The following is a 15,418-nucleotide window of genomic DNA, read 5'->3' as shown; positions in this document are numbered from 1 at the left end:
GAATGTACCATGTGGCTCTGAGCCTTGAAATGTCAAAGGGCTGTAGGTTCAAACTCAGAAGAAAGGGGTTCCCAGCTCTGCCTCCTAGATTCTCAATAGCAGAAGTCTGCTCACTGTCTATGAGCTTTACAGAGAAAATGAGAAATCGGCTGCCCCAAAGCCGTTTCCCCAGAGAATTCTAGGACTCTAGTCATAGCATTGAGCCAAAGCACAAGCCTATTCCTGGATGCAGCATCAAGTTTAAAGTATGCATTACCTGACTGCCCATCATGTCTGAAATATAATGCAAGGACCCTACCCCCAGGCTGCAGGGCCCTAAATAACCTGGTCTCTCCCATCGCCCTGACTTGGCTTGCTCCCACCACTTGTCCGCTTGCTCATTTCACTGTGGTCACCCCGGCCCTCTTGCTGTTCCTTACATATGCCAAGCTGGCTCCTACCTTTGAACATGCTTCTGCTGCTGCCTATATTCCCCTCCTCTCCCAGGTCTGCACCCAGCGCATCCCTCATTTCATTCAACTCAAGTGTCATCTCAAAAGACCTCTCCGTCTGCCAGTCTAAGAGAATGCCCTGTCCTCACTTACCCCTTCAGACTGCTCCAGAGTTCCTCACGACACCTGCCGGGCCTGATAGCACTCACTATTTGGTTTACTTACCTATGGCCTGCCTCCTGCGTGTGTGCATGCTAAGTCACTTCAGTCGTGTCTGACTCTTTGAGATCCTATGGACTGCAGCCCGCCAGGCTCCTCTGTCCATGGGATTCTCCAGGCAAGAATGCTGGGGTGGGTTGGTACGCCTTGCTCCGTGGCCTGCCTCCTACTTCCAACCAGAATGTAAGGACTCTGTCTCTTTTACTCAGTGCTGTGACCCCAGCACCTTGAACATGTGGCATCGGCTTCAGGAGTCTTTGGGGACCCCAGCTTCTCCAGAGGCAGTATTTCCACGGAATCTTCTGGTCTTTTGATTTCACCCCTGTAGCAACAGCCCAAATTCTCTCCCTTAAGAATTAAGGGAAGGGAAGTCATTCTCCTGGAGTCTTTACTTAAGCTTGTGCTCAATCGTGTCCTACTCTTCACAGCCCCATGGACTGTAGCCCACCAGGCTCCTCTGTTTATGGGACTTTCCTGGCAAAAATACTGGAGTGGGCTACCATTTCCCTCTCCATAATTAAGCTTACTCTGGATAAAAGTGGGAGGAAAGAAAGAAGGAAAGACAGGATGGAGGGAGAAAGGAAGAGGGAATAAAGGAAGGAAAGAAATTTAAAAAGGCACTAGTGGTAAAGAACCTGCCTGCCAATGCAGGAGATCTAAGAGATGCAGATTCAAACCCTGGGTGGGGAAGATCCCCTAGAGGGGGGCATGGCAACCCACTCCAGTATCCTTGCCTTGAGAATCCCATGGTCAGAGGAGCCTGGAGGGCTACAGTTCATAGGGTCGCAAAGAGTCAGACACGACTGGAGCAACTTAGCGTGCACACATCCCTGTTAGCACTAAACAAAATTAGTGTGTGCCAGGTGTCTCTCCCACACCCAGCACCTGTATTCTAATAAACTCAACAAAACCCTGCTTGAAGTGGAGGCCGTGATTTGCTGTGAGCAGTAAGGGACATAAAACAGGGAGAATATGCAGATACACAAGGCCGATAATGCATCTTTCCACACCGTGTAAGACTCAACAGTGATACCCCCATAATCCTCAAGGGTCTGGGGAAGCAGAGAGGTGGAATTTTGTTTTTAGCAACAGCTGTAAGTAATAGAGAACACTCTGCTCTAATTGGCCTCTTTGATTTTTCTCATGGAGCAAACTGAAATTTAGTCAAATATTTATCCATCCCACAAATATTTATTTCTTACCTGCCATGGGTCAGGCAGCACTGGCATAGAGAACAGAAAGACACAACCCCTCCCCTCGGGAAATGATGCATACTGCAATGAGAACAGAGAATCAAAACCAAAATTATAAGGCTGTGACTAGTTTGTTTAGAGGCCAGTGTGGGAAGCTACAGGAGCACAGAGGCAAATATCCATCCCAGACCTGAGCAACGTGAAGGCAGGGTATCAGAGAAGGCTTCTTGGGAGAGGTGGTACTTTACCGAGTCCTCAGAAAGAAACAAGAATTGGGCAAGTGGAGAAGGGAGTGATGACATTTCCAGCTAGAGGAACAGCACATGAGAAGTTCAAAAATGTGAGAAACGTTATGTTAGTGTAGCGCCAGCCATATAGTCTGCTGTATGATGGAGCTGGAGAGAGCAGGGTTCAAGGTCACGGACATCATCAGTATCTTCTACAAAGGGCAGTGAAGATCATGCTAAGGGGCTTGGGTTTCATTCTTGACAATGTTAAGAGTCCCCCAAAACTGTTAGAGCAGGCAAAGCTTTGAATTTCCATTAACTTTACAAGAGGAGATCAAAACAATGTAATCTCCCCTTGGGTGGTCCTCAGGCTTGAATTTGACCATTCTGCGGCTGTAGGAGAATCACTCTGTTTCCCATCAGTGAGCATTAAAAGCCGATGCCTCATCAGTCAGCACTTGGTAATGACCGTCTACATGATGGTGGAAATCTAAAGATTTAAAGTTGGCACAGCCTGAAATTCCTCCAGGCCAGCTGGTCAACTCACCACGAGCCCAGAAATGAGATTTTGAAATTCTGATTTCCCAGGCCCACTGACATTGTTCAGAGGGTAGATGCCAGTGCACAGCTGTGAGAAAAAAGACAACAGCCTTTTGATAAAGAAAGGCCAAGAAATTCAGTGTGGAATACACGACAGAAACACTGGACTTCTGGGGCAGTAAGCATATAAGTATGTCATTTGCTGCTGAAATGCAGAGTCCGCATTTACTTGGAGCCCAGTCTCCATCTCCAATGTTGTCTGCTGTATTTTTATTCACATCATTCCCTCTTCCCATAATTCTTACCCACCTCCCTTTATATTAACTACTGATTTTACTCATTGGAATTCCACTTTTATTTATCTGTTCAGCATTTGTTTAGTGAAGTGTTTTGCGTAGGGCACCAATAGCCAAAAATTTTGGTGAACTATTATAATAGTAAATGACTATTATCATTTACTGAGCAACATGACATTATACGAAAATTACTCTACCAGCTGCACCAAGCAATGAAGCAGAATATGAGGGACATTGTATAATAGTATCTGAGGCATGGACAAAAGCTGATGCAAAGAGAAAAGATGGTTCTCATGAGAAAGAGACATTTTCTAAGGTGGATCTCCTCTTCTCTCCAATCATCTTTACTGCAGCAGCTTAATAGACAATCTGTAACCCTCCCTTGCCTGATTAGGTAATTCTTCCCACATCTCTTGCAACCTGGTATCTGAAATTTCTTCCATGGGAAAAAAGAATATATATTTTATGTCATAATTTAGAGAGAGAGAGCTTAAAAAGCAGTTACCTGAGAGGAAACACACTTAATTCACATGAAGGGGATCAACTGTCTATGTCAGCTAAGTCCCTGACAAGCAGTTTTGACAGCAGCAGAAGGAAAAAAAAAAAAGAAAGTGGGATAAAAAAGGAGAGTTTATGAGCCACAGAATTGATTCCCTTAACTTTACAGTCTGACTTAGATTGGTTTTCGTCCCATGTCTCTTTATGGATGAGGGCTCTTGGCATATTTGAAAAGGTCACACTCCTGAGTCTAGTTATGCTGAAAGTCCAAGTTCAAGGAAATAATCGCTACTCCTGGAACGCTGTGCCTGGCTGCACAGAGGCCGTTGGGTTGAAAGATGGCTGACCATTTCTCCTTTCTTTCCCCAGAAGTATGGATAGATACATCACTTTGAGCTTGGAGCCCGCTCTTCCTCACCTAGACCCTGAGATGTGGTTTGTGTGGTTAAGACAAGTCTGTGTGGTTAGGAAGTGCTATGTGGTCTCGGACAAGGGTTCTAGGAAACAGATTTGGGTTAAATGAAGTGTCTATAAGAATGACGGTCAAGGTCAGGTAAGGCACATACTTTCTGAAAGGACTGTCAGTATTCTAGACTTTTCAGGCCATACAGTCCCAGCTCCGCTGTCGCAGCACGTAAGCAGCCGTCAGCAGTACGCGGATGCACAGGCATGGCTGCGTTCCAGTGACATTTTACTTGTGACATCAAAATTTCAATCTCATACATTTCATCTTCATGAAGTGTTCTTCTTTAGATTTTTCTAACCATTTAAAAAATTTAAAAGCGCTGTTAGCTCACTGATTACCAAAAGAGGCAGCAGGCTGGATCTGACCCTCAGATCCTCGTTAGGGTCCCCTGTTTTAGATCAAACAGGATTTGAAGTAGTGTCAACTTTTGCCAAAGTAGAACCATCAGGAAGAACATTCCCCAGAAAGTAGAAAAGTCTGAATCAAATAGATTCTGGAGAAGAAACGTTTTCCCCTCTGAACCGATATCTTCAATCTAACTGCAGGCTAAGATTTTCAAATGAGAACTCAGCTTTAGTGGACACACGAGGCTGCTTTGAAATAAGCAACCATATAAAGTATATATGGAGAGAAACAACGCATTCACTTATATGAACTCAAGGCAGTTCTCACTCCGCTGTTTAGAGGATGTTTCCAGAGAAAGTCCTTTCTTCCCAGGTGATGCCAAGACCACTTAGGCTCAGTTCTGGGAGAATTATCACCTTGAAGTGAGACATGTGAGTGTTCTGTGCTGTGCTTGTTCCAGAGATGAATAAAGACAGCGAATTCAGCTTTAATTGAGCTTAACAACTATTTCTCCCAGGGCATTTCTTTCTGTCCAATGAGGGAGAGCTTTGCAGAGACTCAGCTCGCTGTTCAGGATAGCCTTGCTTGTCCCATGTTAATTTATCTCTGATCTGTCCGCAGTGGTTTATGTAAACTGATTTGAGTCCCACAAACTGACAAAAATCCCAGCATACGGAGACTGTGAAACACGCCTTCCCAGGGAGATGGGGGAAGCGCAGAAAGGAAGGGACTCTAAGAGGAGCCAATTTTCTCAAAATACAGCAGGCGGCCAGCTCAGACTAAGGATCCCAAGAGGAGCAGCTGAAGGCTTTTCTTTGTGATCTCATCCTTAGGATGAGAGACGCTTTTCAAAATGGAAACTGCAGCCCAGAGCAGTGCCAACGCAGACGTCTAACACTTTTTAAATCCACAGGTCAATGGAAAAACATTTTCAAAAGACAAACCCCAGTACGCAACAAGGCAAAGTAAGTACTATATTGACTTTCCTGCTAGTTAGCGTTTTGACGGCGACCGCTTGGCTCAGGGGTGCGGTGAGTGAAGCAGGAGACCCGGCCCCCGGCCCCTCAGCACCCAAAGCGGGTGTGCATTTCCAGGTTCCCAGACGGAAAGCGTTTTAGGCGTGGCTTAACAGACCCCATCTCTTGTCATTATTCAGACCACGCCCCTGAACTGGAAAACCTCACCGTGACCCAGGCTGGCTGGGATGGCCTCAGACTCAACTGGACCGCGGCGGACCAGGCCTACGAGCACTTTGTCGTTCAGGTGCAGGAGGCCAATGGGGTGGAGGCGGCTCGGAACCTCACGGTGCCCGGCAGCCTGCGGGCAGTGGACGTCCCGGGCCTGAAGGCCGCCACCCCTTACAGAGTCACCATCCACGGGGTCATCCGGGGCTACAGGACCCCAGTGCTCTCTGCTGAGGCCTCCACAGGTACCTCCCACCTTTCTGAATCTAGCTTCTGTTTTCCCAACAGGAAACTGCCCAAGGATAATCAGACGCAGCTCGTCTCTGATCAGACTTGAATACCCCAAGTTATAGCACTATGGTGCCTAATAATGGGAAAAAATCGGGCTGCCCGGCTCCTGGGGCAGCTCTCACAGTGCCCCTCATGTGAACCACAGCCTTCGGGGCTCTGCAACACCCAACCTGGGGACCATGTACTGAGCCCCAACTGCAGGGCCCTGGACTTCACAGGCTTCCTCCTGGGGAGGGAGGCTAAGGCATTATATCTAAAAGGAAAAATAATCATCATAATCTTCTTGTCTTCTTCAGGCAAGGGCAATTCCTTAGTAAAATAAGATCACGAATGTTTTCCTACACCTCACCCCATCAACTGTATTTCTCAAATTTAGGAAGCTACGTGATGCACGGCTCTCTAAAGAAAGTCACATTCCTTTAAAAAAGTCATGTCAGGCCTGCTCTTCCGTTACAGAGTCCCTGGATCAGCAATTTGATCATTAAACGAGTTCTTTGTCCTTCTCCAGGAGACACTCCCCACTTGGGAGAGGTCACGGTGTCCGAGGTGGGCTGGGAGGCCCTCAGACTCAACTGGACGGCTCCGGAAGGAGTCTACGAGCAGTTTCTCATTCAGGTGCAGGAGCCTGGCACAGAGGAGGCAGCCCAGAACCTCACTGTTCCTGGAGGGCTGAGGTCCGTGGACCTGCCTGGGCTCAAGGCAGCCACTCCCTATAGCATCACCATCCGCGGGGTCACTCGGGACTTCAGCACAGCCCCTGTCTCTGTTGAAGTCTTAACAGGTACTCTAGACTGCTTCACTAACTTGCTTCCTCCCGCTTAGGAGGGATCCACGCTCTTCCCTCCTCTGAACTGGGCTCCGCTCCTACTCCAGGGGGCAGTGCCGTGATTCTCCCAGAGGTCCTGTCCCTTGTCTGGCCAGGTCCTAGTCCTAGCCTGGGAGCCAATTCCGTGGAAAGCTCCATGTTCTCTTCTCTTGCATAAATTAAGAGGTGACTTTTCTTTCAAAGCAAGTTTCAGCCATGTTATCTCAGAAGTTGGAAAGCACACTTGGCGAGTGGGGGGAAGAAAAAATTGATCTGAGCTCATTTTAAGAACGCCCCAAAGGACTCCCTGAAGCCCCATCTCTATGTCAAGAATGGAAGTTGTGAACAATTCTGAGAACTGTCTATGAAAGACAAAAAAGGCTGGCTAGAAAGGCCCTGGCTTCAGTGCCAACAGCTAGCGTATGCTCGACGCCTGCTGTGAATCACACATCCGTGATCAACACCAGCCAGACAACTCCCCACCTCAGCCTCCCTGCCATCTCAACTGAACCCCAGAATGCCATTGCCTTTCTTTAGTAACTCGGCAACCCTGTCTCCTTGTGCAGAGGAGGCTCCGGGTCTGGGGAACCTCACAATGACCGAGGTTAGCTGGGATGCCCTCCGACTGCACTGGACCAGCCCCGATGGGATCTATGAGCAGTTTGTCGTTAAGATCCGGGAGACTGACCAGCCCCGAGAAGTTCACAGTCTCACGGTTCCTGGCAGCCAGCACGCCGTGGAGATTCCAGGCCTCAAGGCTGGTACCTCTTACACAATCACCCTGCTCGGCAAGGTCAGGGACCGCAGCACTCAACCCCTTGCTGTGGAGGTCATCACAGGTACACAACCCTCTTCCCCACACCAGGGACCCCAGCCTGTCATTGGAATAGAGAAAATTCCCAGTGAGTCAGGGACTACTCTCAAAGCTCTTGGCAGCCAGCATGAACACACGCTCTAACTCCAGAGGGTCTGAGTTGGAATTCCACCTTACTGGCTGCATATTCTTGGGTATCTCATTTTATACCTCTGAGCCTTCTTTTCTCACCTTTGAATCAGAGATAATACTCTGACCTCAGAACACTGTCATGAGCAGTAAATGAGGTAATGAATGAAAGTACTTCGCAAGGCACCCATTCTGTAGTAAATTTTGAATGGCAAATAGCTAAATTTATCCAACAGCAACATATCATAGTATAATTAACATACGCAGCAGGGCTGTGACACAGAATAAGGTCAGAAGTTTCTAGAGAAATCTTAGCATTAGTGGCCTCAGAGTCACTGATGGCCATCCATCTGGTAGTCAGACTGCTGCAGAATAACCTCTGAAATGATCTATCATCATCTGCTGAAGTTAGCCAAGTCTGTCTGTCTCTCCTTAGCAGATCCTTGAAGCAGGGCTAGAAAGGACAGTCATGTTGGACTTCAATGTTTTAGATTCAATTTGGAGAGGAAAAACAATTCATCTCAATTTGTCCCCTGAAAATATGCAACTCCATCTGTTACAGAAAACTGTTGGTCATGAGGTTGCTAGAAACAGCTCTAAAAGGATCATGGAGAAATGGGTCTGATTTGGGGGATTAGGGTTTTTATGGGCTTCCCTTGTGGCTCAGCTGGTAAAGAATCTGCCTGCAATGAGGGATACCTGGGTTTGATTCCTAGGTGGGGAAGATCCCCTGGAGAAGGGAAAGGCTACCCTCTCCAGTATTCTGGCCTGGAGTGTTTTTATGCTGGGCTCTAAGCCCATGCCCTTCTCTACACGTCCTGTGTTTTAATCCCACCCAAATAACCTAATCAAATGAATTGTCTTTCTTGCTGAGATATACTGAAGAAAACTGGTCCTTGCTAGAAACTATATAAGAAAAGTTATAAGACACTACACCTTAACTGACCAGATTAGCAATGGCCTGTGTTTCCTGAAATGTTATCAAACCAAACAGGCGCAAAACGGGCCTTTGGAACACATGGGATCTCAGAGCAGGGTGCAGTGATCTACGTCTGCAGTTTATAAACCTTGTACTTTTAGCAGTAGAAGTCCTTTTGCATGGGCAGTCTTACAGGTAGACCCACTATATGACAAGTAAATGAACAGCTATTCTCGGTGAGCTGGGAAGGAGGAGAGGGCCATCTGCACCCATGTCTCCAACCCAGTTCTTCCATAAAAGGACCAGTTCTACAGTCTAAATGCAGCCCCTCCAAAAGGTCCGGTTTGCCCGGATTCCCCATGAGCTCCGAATCCTAGAATACCTGAGAACCAGTACCTCATACTTTTTCTGACTGAAATCTTGCAAATATTTTCTTTTCTGACTTTGAATCCATGGTCACTTCAACATCAAAAGAAAAAAAAAAGCGGGGGCGGGGGGGGGGGAGCTGGGAGATCACTTTAACCCTGAGCAGCAGTGAGTTTTTCCTTATCTGGAACCCAAACTTTCTAAATCAGTAATGACTACATTAAATTTCCTTCCTAAATTGTTCAATTCATCGCTCAGTTGTGTCCGACTCTTTGTGACCCCATGAACTGCAGCTCGCCAGACCTCCCTGTCCTACATTGTAGAAAGATGAATAGTGGTAGAAAGTGTAGAAAGATGAATAGTGCTCTGCACCATCTGCAGAGCAAAACATAATCACTTTTAATTAAGAGTAGACACTCATTTCACACACAGGGCCTTGCTTTGTGAAGCAAACATTCTTCATTCAGACACAAAGTGCTGTCAGGAGAAGCCGGGAGGGAACGTGCCAAGCCAAGAACCCAGTACAGAAACTTTGATCCCTGACAGATGAGAAAAGTCTGGAGATAAGACATCAGACTTGTCCAAACCTGATTTAGCACATGATTTGTGCGCCCAGTCAGCTAGCCTGTGGGCAGCAAAGAGAGGATCTCTCCAGAGTTCTGTAATGAGACGAAGCGGGGAATTCTCTCCCTCGTGACCAAGAAGTTCCAAGGAGAAACATCAAAACATCTCTGTATCCGTGGGTTCCACATTCTCGAATTCAACTAACCAGTATCAAAAATATTAGGGACAAGAATTCCAGAAAGCTTCAAAAAGCAAAGCTTGAATTTGCCGTGTGCTGGTAACCACACACATAGCATTTACATTGCATTAGGTATTATAAGTAATCTAGAGATGACTTTTAAAGTAAACAGGAGGATGCCCGTAGGGGATATGCAAATACCGCATCATTTAGTCTGCATCCTCAGTTTGTTATCTGTGGAGGTCCTAGAACCAGTCCGCCAAGGACACCAAGGAACAAACGTTTATCTGTTGGGCCACCACTTATCCAGCCCTCACTAAATGTCAAGTATGATGTCAGGTGCTTGTCAGGTATCATCTTAGAGGTTTATCAATATCATCACTTAGTCACCACACATTCCAATGAAATGATGTGTGCTGTCAGCTCCAATTAAAGATGAGGAGAGCAAGGCTCAGAGTTGAGTTAGGTGACATGACCCAGATTATGCAGCTAGCAAACACGAGTGTTGGAATTCTAAGCAAGGCCCATTTGCCTCCAAAGCCCGTGTGTGGGGGGTGTTAGTTGCTCAGTCGTGTCTGACTCTTCGCAACCCCATGGACTATAGCCTTCCAGGCTCCTCTGTCCATGGGGTTCTCCAGGCAAGAATACTGGAGTAGGTTGCCATCTCCTCTTCCAGGGGGTCTCTTCCTCTTCCAGGATGGAGCCCAGGTCTCCTGCATTGCAAGCGAATTCTGTACCATCTGAGCCACCCTGTACTTTTAACCAATTCCTACTTCCGTTACCCTTTCCCACAATGCCACCTTTTCCATGACCTTTAAGGTGCTAGTCATGCATGATCCTCAGAGACCTCCCAGTGGGTTGTCAATGATTGAAAATATTCTGGGAAATATTGGCATCACCAAGTCAAGGATAAACAACACAGGTGATCCCCTCTCTGACCATCTTCATCTCCCTAAGAAAGCTGTGGCCAGTTACCGCAGTTCAAACTGAAAATCTCCTGAGGTCAGGAATGCCCACACACACACAAACACAAGAAAACCTTTGGCCCCTTTCTGTCTTCCCTCGAGCTGGGCTGTGGGATGTTCCTTCCTCATGTTTGGTTGGCAGGACTGACAAATTCCTCTCTGTCCTTCTTCAGCGGAGCTCCCCCAGCTGGGAGACTTAGTCGTGACCGAGGCTGGCTGGGATGGCCTCAGACTCAACTGGACCGCGGCGGACCAGGCCTTTGAGCACTTTGTCGTTCAGGTGCAGGAGGCCAATAGGGTGGAGGCGGCTCGGAACCTCACGGTGCCCGGCAGCCTGCGGGCGGTGGACGTCCCGGGCCTGAAGGCCGCCACCCCTTACAGAGTCACCATCTACGGGGTGATCCGGGGCTATAGGACCCCAGTGCTCTCTGCTGAGGCCTCCACAGGTACCTGTTCTCCCTGCCCAGGGTGATTTCTCTCCAAGAGATCGTGCGAGGAGTCAGCTTGCATCCACACCTAAATCCTTTCCATGTGCCCATTAGCTGCTGACCTTGCATGCTCAGAGACCTGCCCGTGGGCTGTGCCTTGGTCCAGATGCCTTTGACATCTCAGGAATGTACGTGCAGATGTGGCCTTTTCTGACCTCTAACCTCTCCCAGACCTTACCTGTCAAGTCCTGTAACTGCATCTCTTTTGAATGACAGCTTTCCATTTCATGATCCAGCTTGATGGTCTCCATTCGCTTCCCTTGTGGTTGGATGTAACCAAAAGCCAACCTTCCCACGTGAGAGCTCTGATGGAGCACATGTTATTTACTGTACTCTTTTTGTTGGAAGTTGGAAATGGTGCTTTACTGTCCCAAATCCCTCAAGGATATGGGCACCGTGGTTCTTGCATTTAAAAAGAAATGTTTTAATTTAAATGTTTCTCTAAAATGAACTGAGTATAATAAGAGAACTGAATTACCCTCCTCCGGGCAGTTCTCTCAGATACTGAGTCATTGTTACAACATCGAATTAGCAAATAGCTAGACCAGAAAAGAAAAAAAAAAAAAAAGATCACACAATTATGACTGGAGACTGTACCAAAGAGAAAGCCATTCATTAGCAGAAGTACACACAGCAGCATTTGAAGCGAAGAATGTCCCAGGCTATGAATGTCAAAGATCTGATGCCCTTTTTGTTCTTTTAATCAAGAGTTGCTCCCTGGACTATTGGCCTTTGGATGGCACACTCTCAGCCCAGACCCAGGAGGGTGTGCTTTGGTTTACTCATCAGTCTGATCCAATGACAGAGCATTCAGTGTTTCCCTGGACCTTGCTCAAGAGCACAGCCCTCCCTGGCCTGGTTTCCATGGCCCATCTTCCCTGGGCCTCCATTGGTCTGAAGTTGAGCAGAGGCTGTTTGGTTTGGTTTTGAATATGCCTTTCCCATTTTCCAATAATGATTGCAACTTAAATTTTGTGTGAACTTTTATGTCCTAGTAGATTCTACTAAAAGCATAGCTCTCCTTTTCAGCCCCCACCATTTCAGTAATGCTCGCTGATATAAACATACAGCACAGGCAACTGATGTATGAATGCTGACCCTGAAATACCTAAAAATTGCAGCGGAGGCTGCCCTGGATGGACCTGGGGCCCTTTTATCTAATGTCCATAAACCGTTCCCTCTAGGAAGGCAGAGAAATCACCCACCACTTTTCATCTTTCCTGTAGATCTTGTGGTTTGGGTGTTCTTAGTATTTTTATGTTTGTTTTTTTTTTTTTGCTTTATAATGATACCAACATGCTTGCTTCTGATGAGTCGGTCTGTGGGGAGGAAGAGCCGTAATTCCATCTGGTCTGCATTTCACCAGATCTCTTGGGAAGGGAAAGCTTTCTCCTGCCCTGCTAGAGAGACAATACGAGCTTTTCAAACGCTGCTCCTGCCTGCCCTCTGCATGTTTTATCCCTGTTGCTCAGAAAAGCACTAAGACAAAATGTTACTTCTTGGCCGAACAGGGCTGCCTGATGGCCTTGTCCTGGCTCAGTTCTCTTGGTTGGCAAGGCGACACGAGCCTTCTTGGCCCTCGGGAGAAGCAGTTAAGAAAGAAGAAGCTATTTTAGCAGAATCTGAGAACAGCTGGCCCTTGTCAGAAGCACGATGAAAACACCAAGAATCACACTGACAAATTGCCAATTCCCTTTACGTCACAAAATCAGAAGCCTCAAGGTACCACCTTGGGAGGGGAATGGCATCAGAATTATTTAGTCATCATCTGAAGAGATGGGAACTCCCTCAAAGCAGAGAATATCTGCCTGTTGGCAGGAACCAAGTACATACACATGGTCTCCTGAGTGCAATTTAAGAGACTGAAAGCTGCCAGCGCTCGTATCTTTTGACCCACGGCCAGCATCCCTGAGGTGTGGCTCCCAAAAGCACCAGGGCTTCGGCAGAGTGGTTCCTGTCGTCAACACTGAGCCTGTCTCCTCACTCAGGCCAGATCTCAGGCAGGCCTTGATCAGGTGTGGCAGCTCCAGAGCAGGCAAATCTCCTTACTGTACCTTCCTTTTTATACTTTCCCTTTTAACAAATCCCCCTTTTCTCTCCTATTGGCACTGATTGGTAACATTGCTTCGTTTTGCCCTGACCCTGAACTGTCAGATCTTTCTACTCAGCTATTAACAACTACAGGCTTAAAACCCAAGCCCCGTGATTAATTCGGATTTATTTGTGTCTTCTCTCCTACCCCTCCTTTTTCAGCCGGAGAACCTGAACTTGGAAACTTAAGTGTTTCCGACATCACTTCTGAGAGTTTCAATCTCTCCTGGACCGCTACTGATGGTGCCTTCGAGACCTTTACCGTTGAAATTATTGATTCCAATAGGTTCCTGGAGACCATGGAATATAATGTCTCTGGTGCTGAACGAACAGCCCACATCTCAGGGCTCCGCCCTAGTAATGATTTTATTGTCTACCTCTCTGGACTCGCTCCCAGCATGCAGACCAAAACCATCAGTGCCACGGCCACCACAGGTACACGCGCATTCACCTATTTCTAACAGCCTCTCTCCAGAGTCTTTTTTGCAGGATGAAGCCACTCCTTCCCTCCCCAGAAGCCCAGGTCACGGGGCGGTAACTGTCCCCTGACACTAGGCTGGAGCACTGGTAACCATACCTCTCTCCCAGCAGCCGTCCACATGGTGACTTTCCTAATTTATCACTGACCAGGACATTTACAGCATGATATATAGTGTGGTCCAGATCGCCAAGCTGAATCTGGAAAAAAGAATTCTCTTCCTCAGTAACTAAAAAAAACTCTGATGAGAGCTGTTCTGGACTTGGGAAGATGTCTGTATTGGTCAAAGAGGTCTTAAAAATTATATTGTGTGTTATATGATGGTTTTTGTCATTCCAGTGCCTTTGACTTCCCCAAACCCCAACATTCCATTGATTTAACGACCTTGAATTGGGAAAGTGATGACAGTCAGCAAAGGTTATTCATCAGATGAGTGTAGGAGGAAGTCACACTATTCAGACCACCCCAATTCAAGGCCACCTCTAGGAGAAAAGACCAGAACATGCTGGCTTGCTCCCAGAACAGTGAATGGTAGATGGCAGAAACAGAGTAGACGTGTTTATATAAGGAACTTGGTTAACCAAAGAGTGAACTGCCCTCCGTAAATCTGTGTTATCTATGACATACACACTATCAGAGATGCTCTCTGGAATGCAGCAAAAGATAATTCTATGTGAATTCAAAAAGGAGAGCCTTGCCCTTTTCAAAATAGCATTCTTAGCACATTTTTTGACAATGCCTTCTCCTGACAGATAAAATTAGACATCACAAACCGAAATTAAAAGTCCTTTGTGGAGTAAACAGGAGATTCTCTTCTTCTCACAAAAATGGGTCCCATATTCTAGGAGAATTCAAGAAAAGGATTAACATTGCAGAATCCAAACTCCCTCATTTTAAGTTGCCCAAGGCTGAGGGAAGATCTGTCCTCATTCTACATGAAGACTACAAATTGTTATCAGCATGGACTGCAGGAAGAACAGTGAGCTAGCCAGCAGTACCTCATTCTCATCCCAACCAGATGAAAGTTCATCAAAACCTACGGAAATCAGTCAAACACATGTACTTCTTTCTCATGGCTCAAGTTGGTTTTCAAAAAAAGGCAAGTTCCTTTATCAGAGGGTAAAGGTTAAAACTTTAGGATTTAGTCTTACATGTTTTGATTTTGATTTAATAGTGTTTTACATTGACACGCTGTTCGTATTTTCTTTTTTTCTTCTCACTTCAGTAGCTGAGCCTCTCCTTAGCCACCTCACTGTCTCAAATGTGACTTCGGGCAGTGTGGCCATCTCATGGAAAGCTCAGGAGTCTGCCTTTGATAGCTCCCTTGTATAAGTTAGGAATTCTGACCCCCTCCAGGAGACGGTGGTCCATTCTCTGCCTGCGGCATCTCGCAGCTTTGTCATCACCAACCTCAAAGCTTCTTCTGATTACACTGCCCACCTCCACGGGCTGATTGGCAGGCAGTATGCTTGACCCTGATGGTCCAAGCAATCACAGGTATTTCCCATGATGGGTTCTTCACTGTCCGGTGAACTTCCTCTGAAGAGGATTCCCCCCAAAATCACCTTTGACCCATTTTTCACCCTTCTGCTCCTCCAGATTCTTCTCAAATTTGAGAGAACCACCCCAACTAGAGCTTTAAAAGAAAATCTCTCACCCCAAATTAAGGAACTTTGGTGTCAACCTCTTTTTCCTAAATATCTGCTCACATCTGGCATTGCTCTGTTTGTCTGTATAGAGTTAACCTGGCGTGCTTTGGTTGAATTTCTAAACCATCCTTTCATCTGGTCTTGAACATGATCATCTGCTTGTGGTCTTTCTAATCAGTTTTCCCATGTCTTACTTAAAGAAGTGTGTGCATGCCATTGTTGATTCCTCGGTCACAAAGATCCACATTATCTTTCTCTCCACCAAGCTTTTAAAAGTGGTGT

General features: G+C 46.7%; 1 protein-coding gene across 9 annotated transcripts in view; it reads left to right on the top strand.

Annotated features, from left to right (window-relative positions):
* The window catches only part of TNC (tenascin C), a 99,793-nt gene that overhangs the window by 47,415 nt on the left and 36,960 nt on the right, over positions 1-15,418 (top strand). For 4 of the 9 annotated variants that reach the window (XM_065946479.1, XM_065946481.1, XM_065946480.1 and 1 more), the window contains 5 exons: positions 5,372-5,644; positions 6,199-6,471; positions 7,062-7,334; positions 10,604-10,876; positions 13,172-13,444. The exons of 2 other annotated variants lie outside the window; for them this stretch is intronic. In XM_065946479.1, the coding sequence (XP_065802551.1) occupies positions 5,372-5,644; positions 6,199-6,471; positions 7,062-7,334; positions 10,604-10,876; positions 13,172-13,444 (1,365 nt within the window). The remainder of the gene's footprint in view (positions 1-5,371; positions 5,645-6,198; positions 6,472-7,061; positions 7,335-10,603; positions 10,877-13,171; positions 13,445-15,418) is intronic. 3 more of the 9 variants (XM_065946483.1, XM_065946484.1, XM_065946485.1) reach the window with 3 other exon arrangements.

Source organism: Muntiacus reevesi, chromosome 10, assembly GCF_963930625.1.
Source record: "Muntiacus reevesi chromosome 10, mMunRee1.1, whole genome shotgun sequence".
Taxonomy (NCBI): Eukaryota; Metazoa; Chordata; class Mammalia; order Artiodactyla; family Cervidae; genus Muntiacus; species Muntiacus reevesi.
Note: the sequence above shows the minus strand (reverse complement) of the source record. Positions and strands in the feature narration are given on the sequence as shown.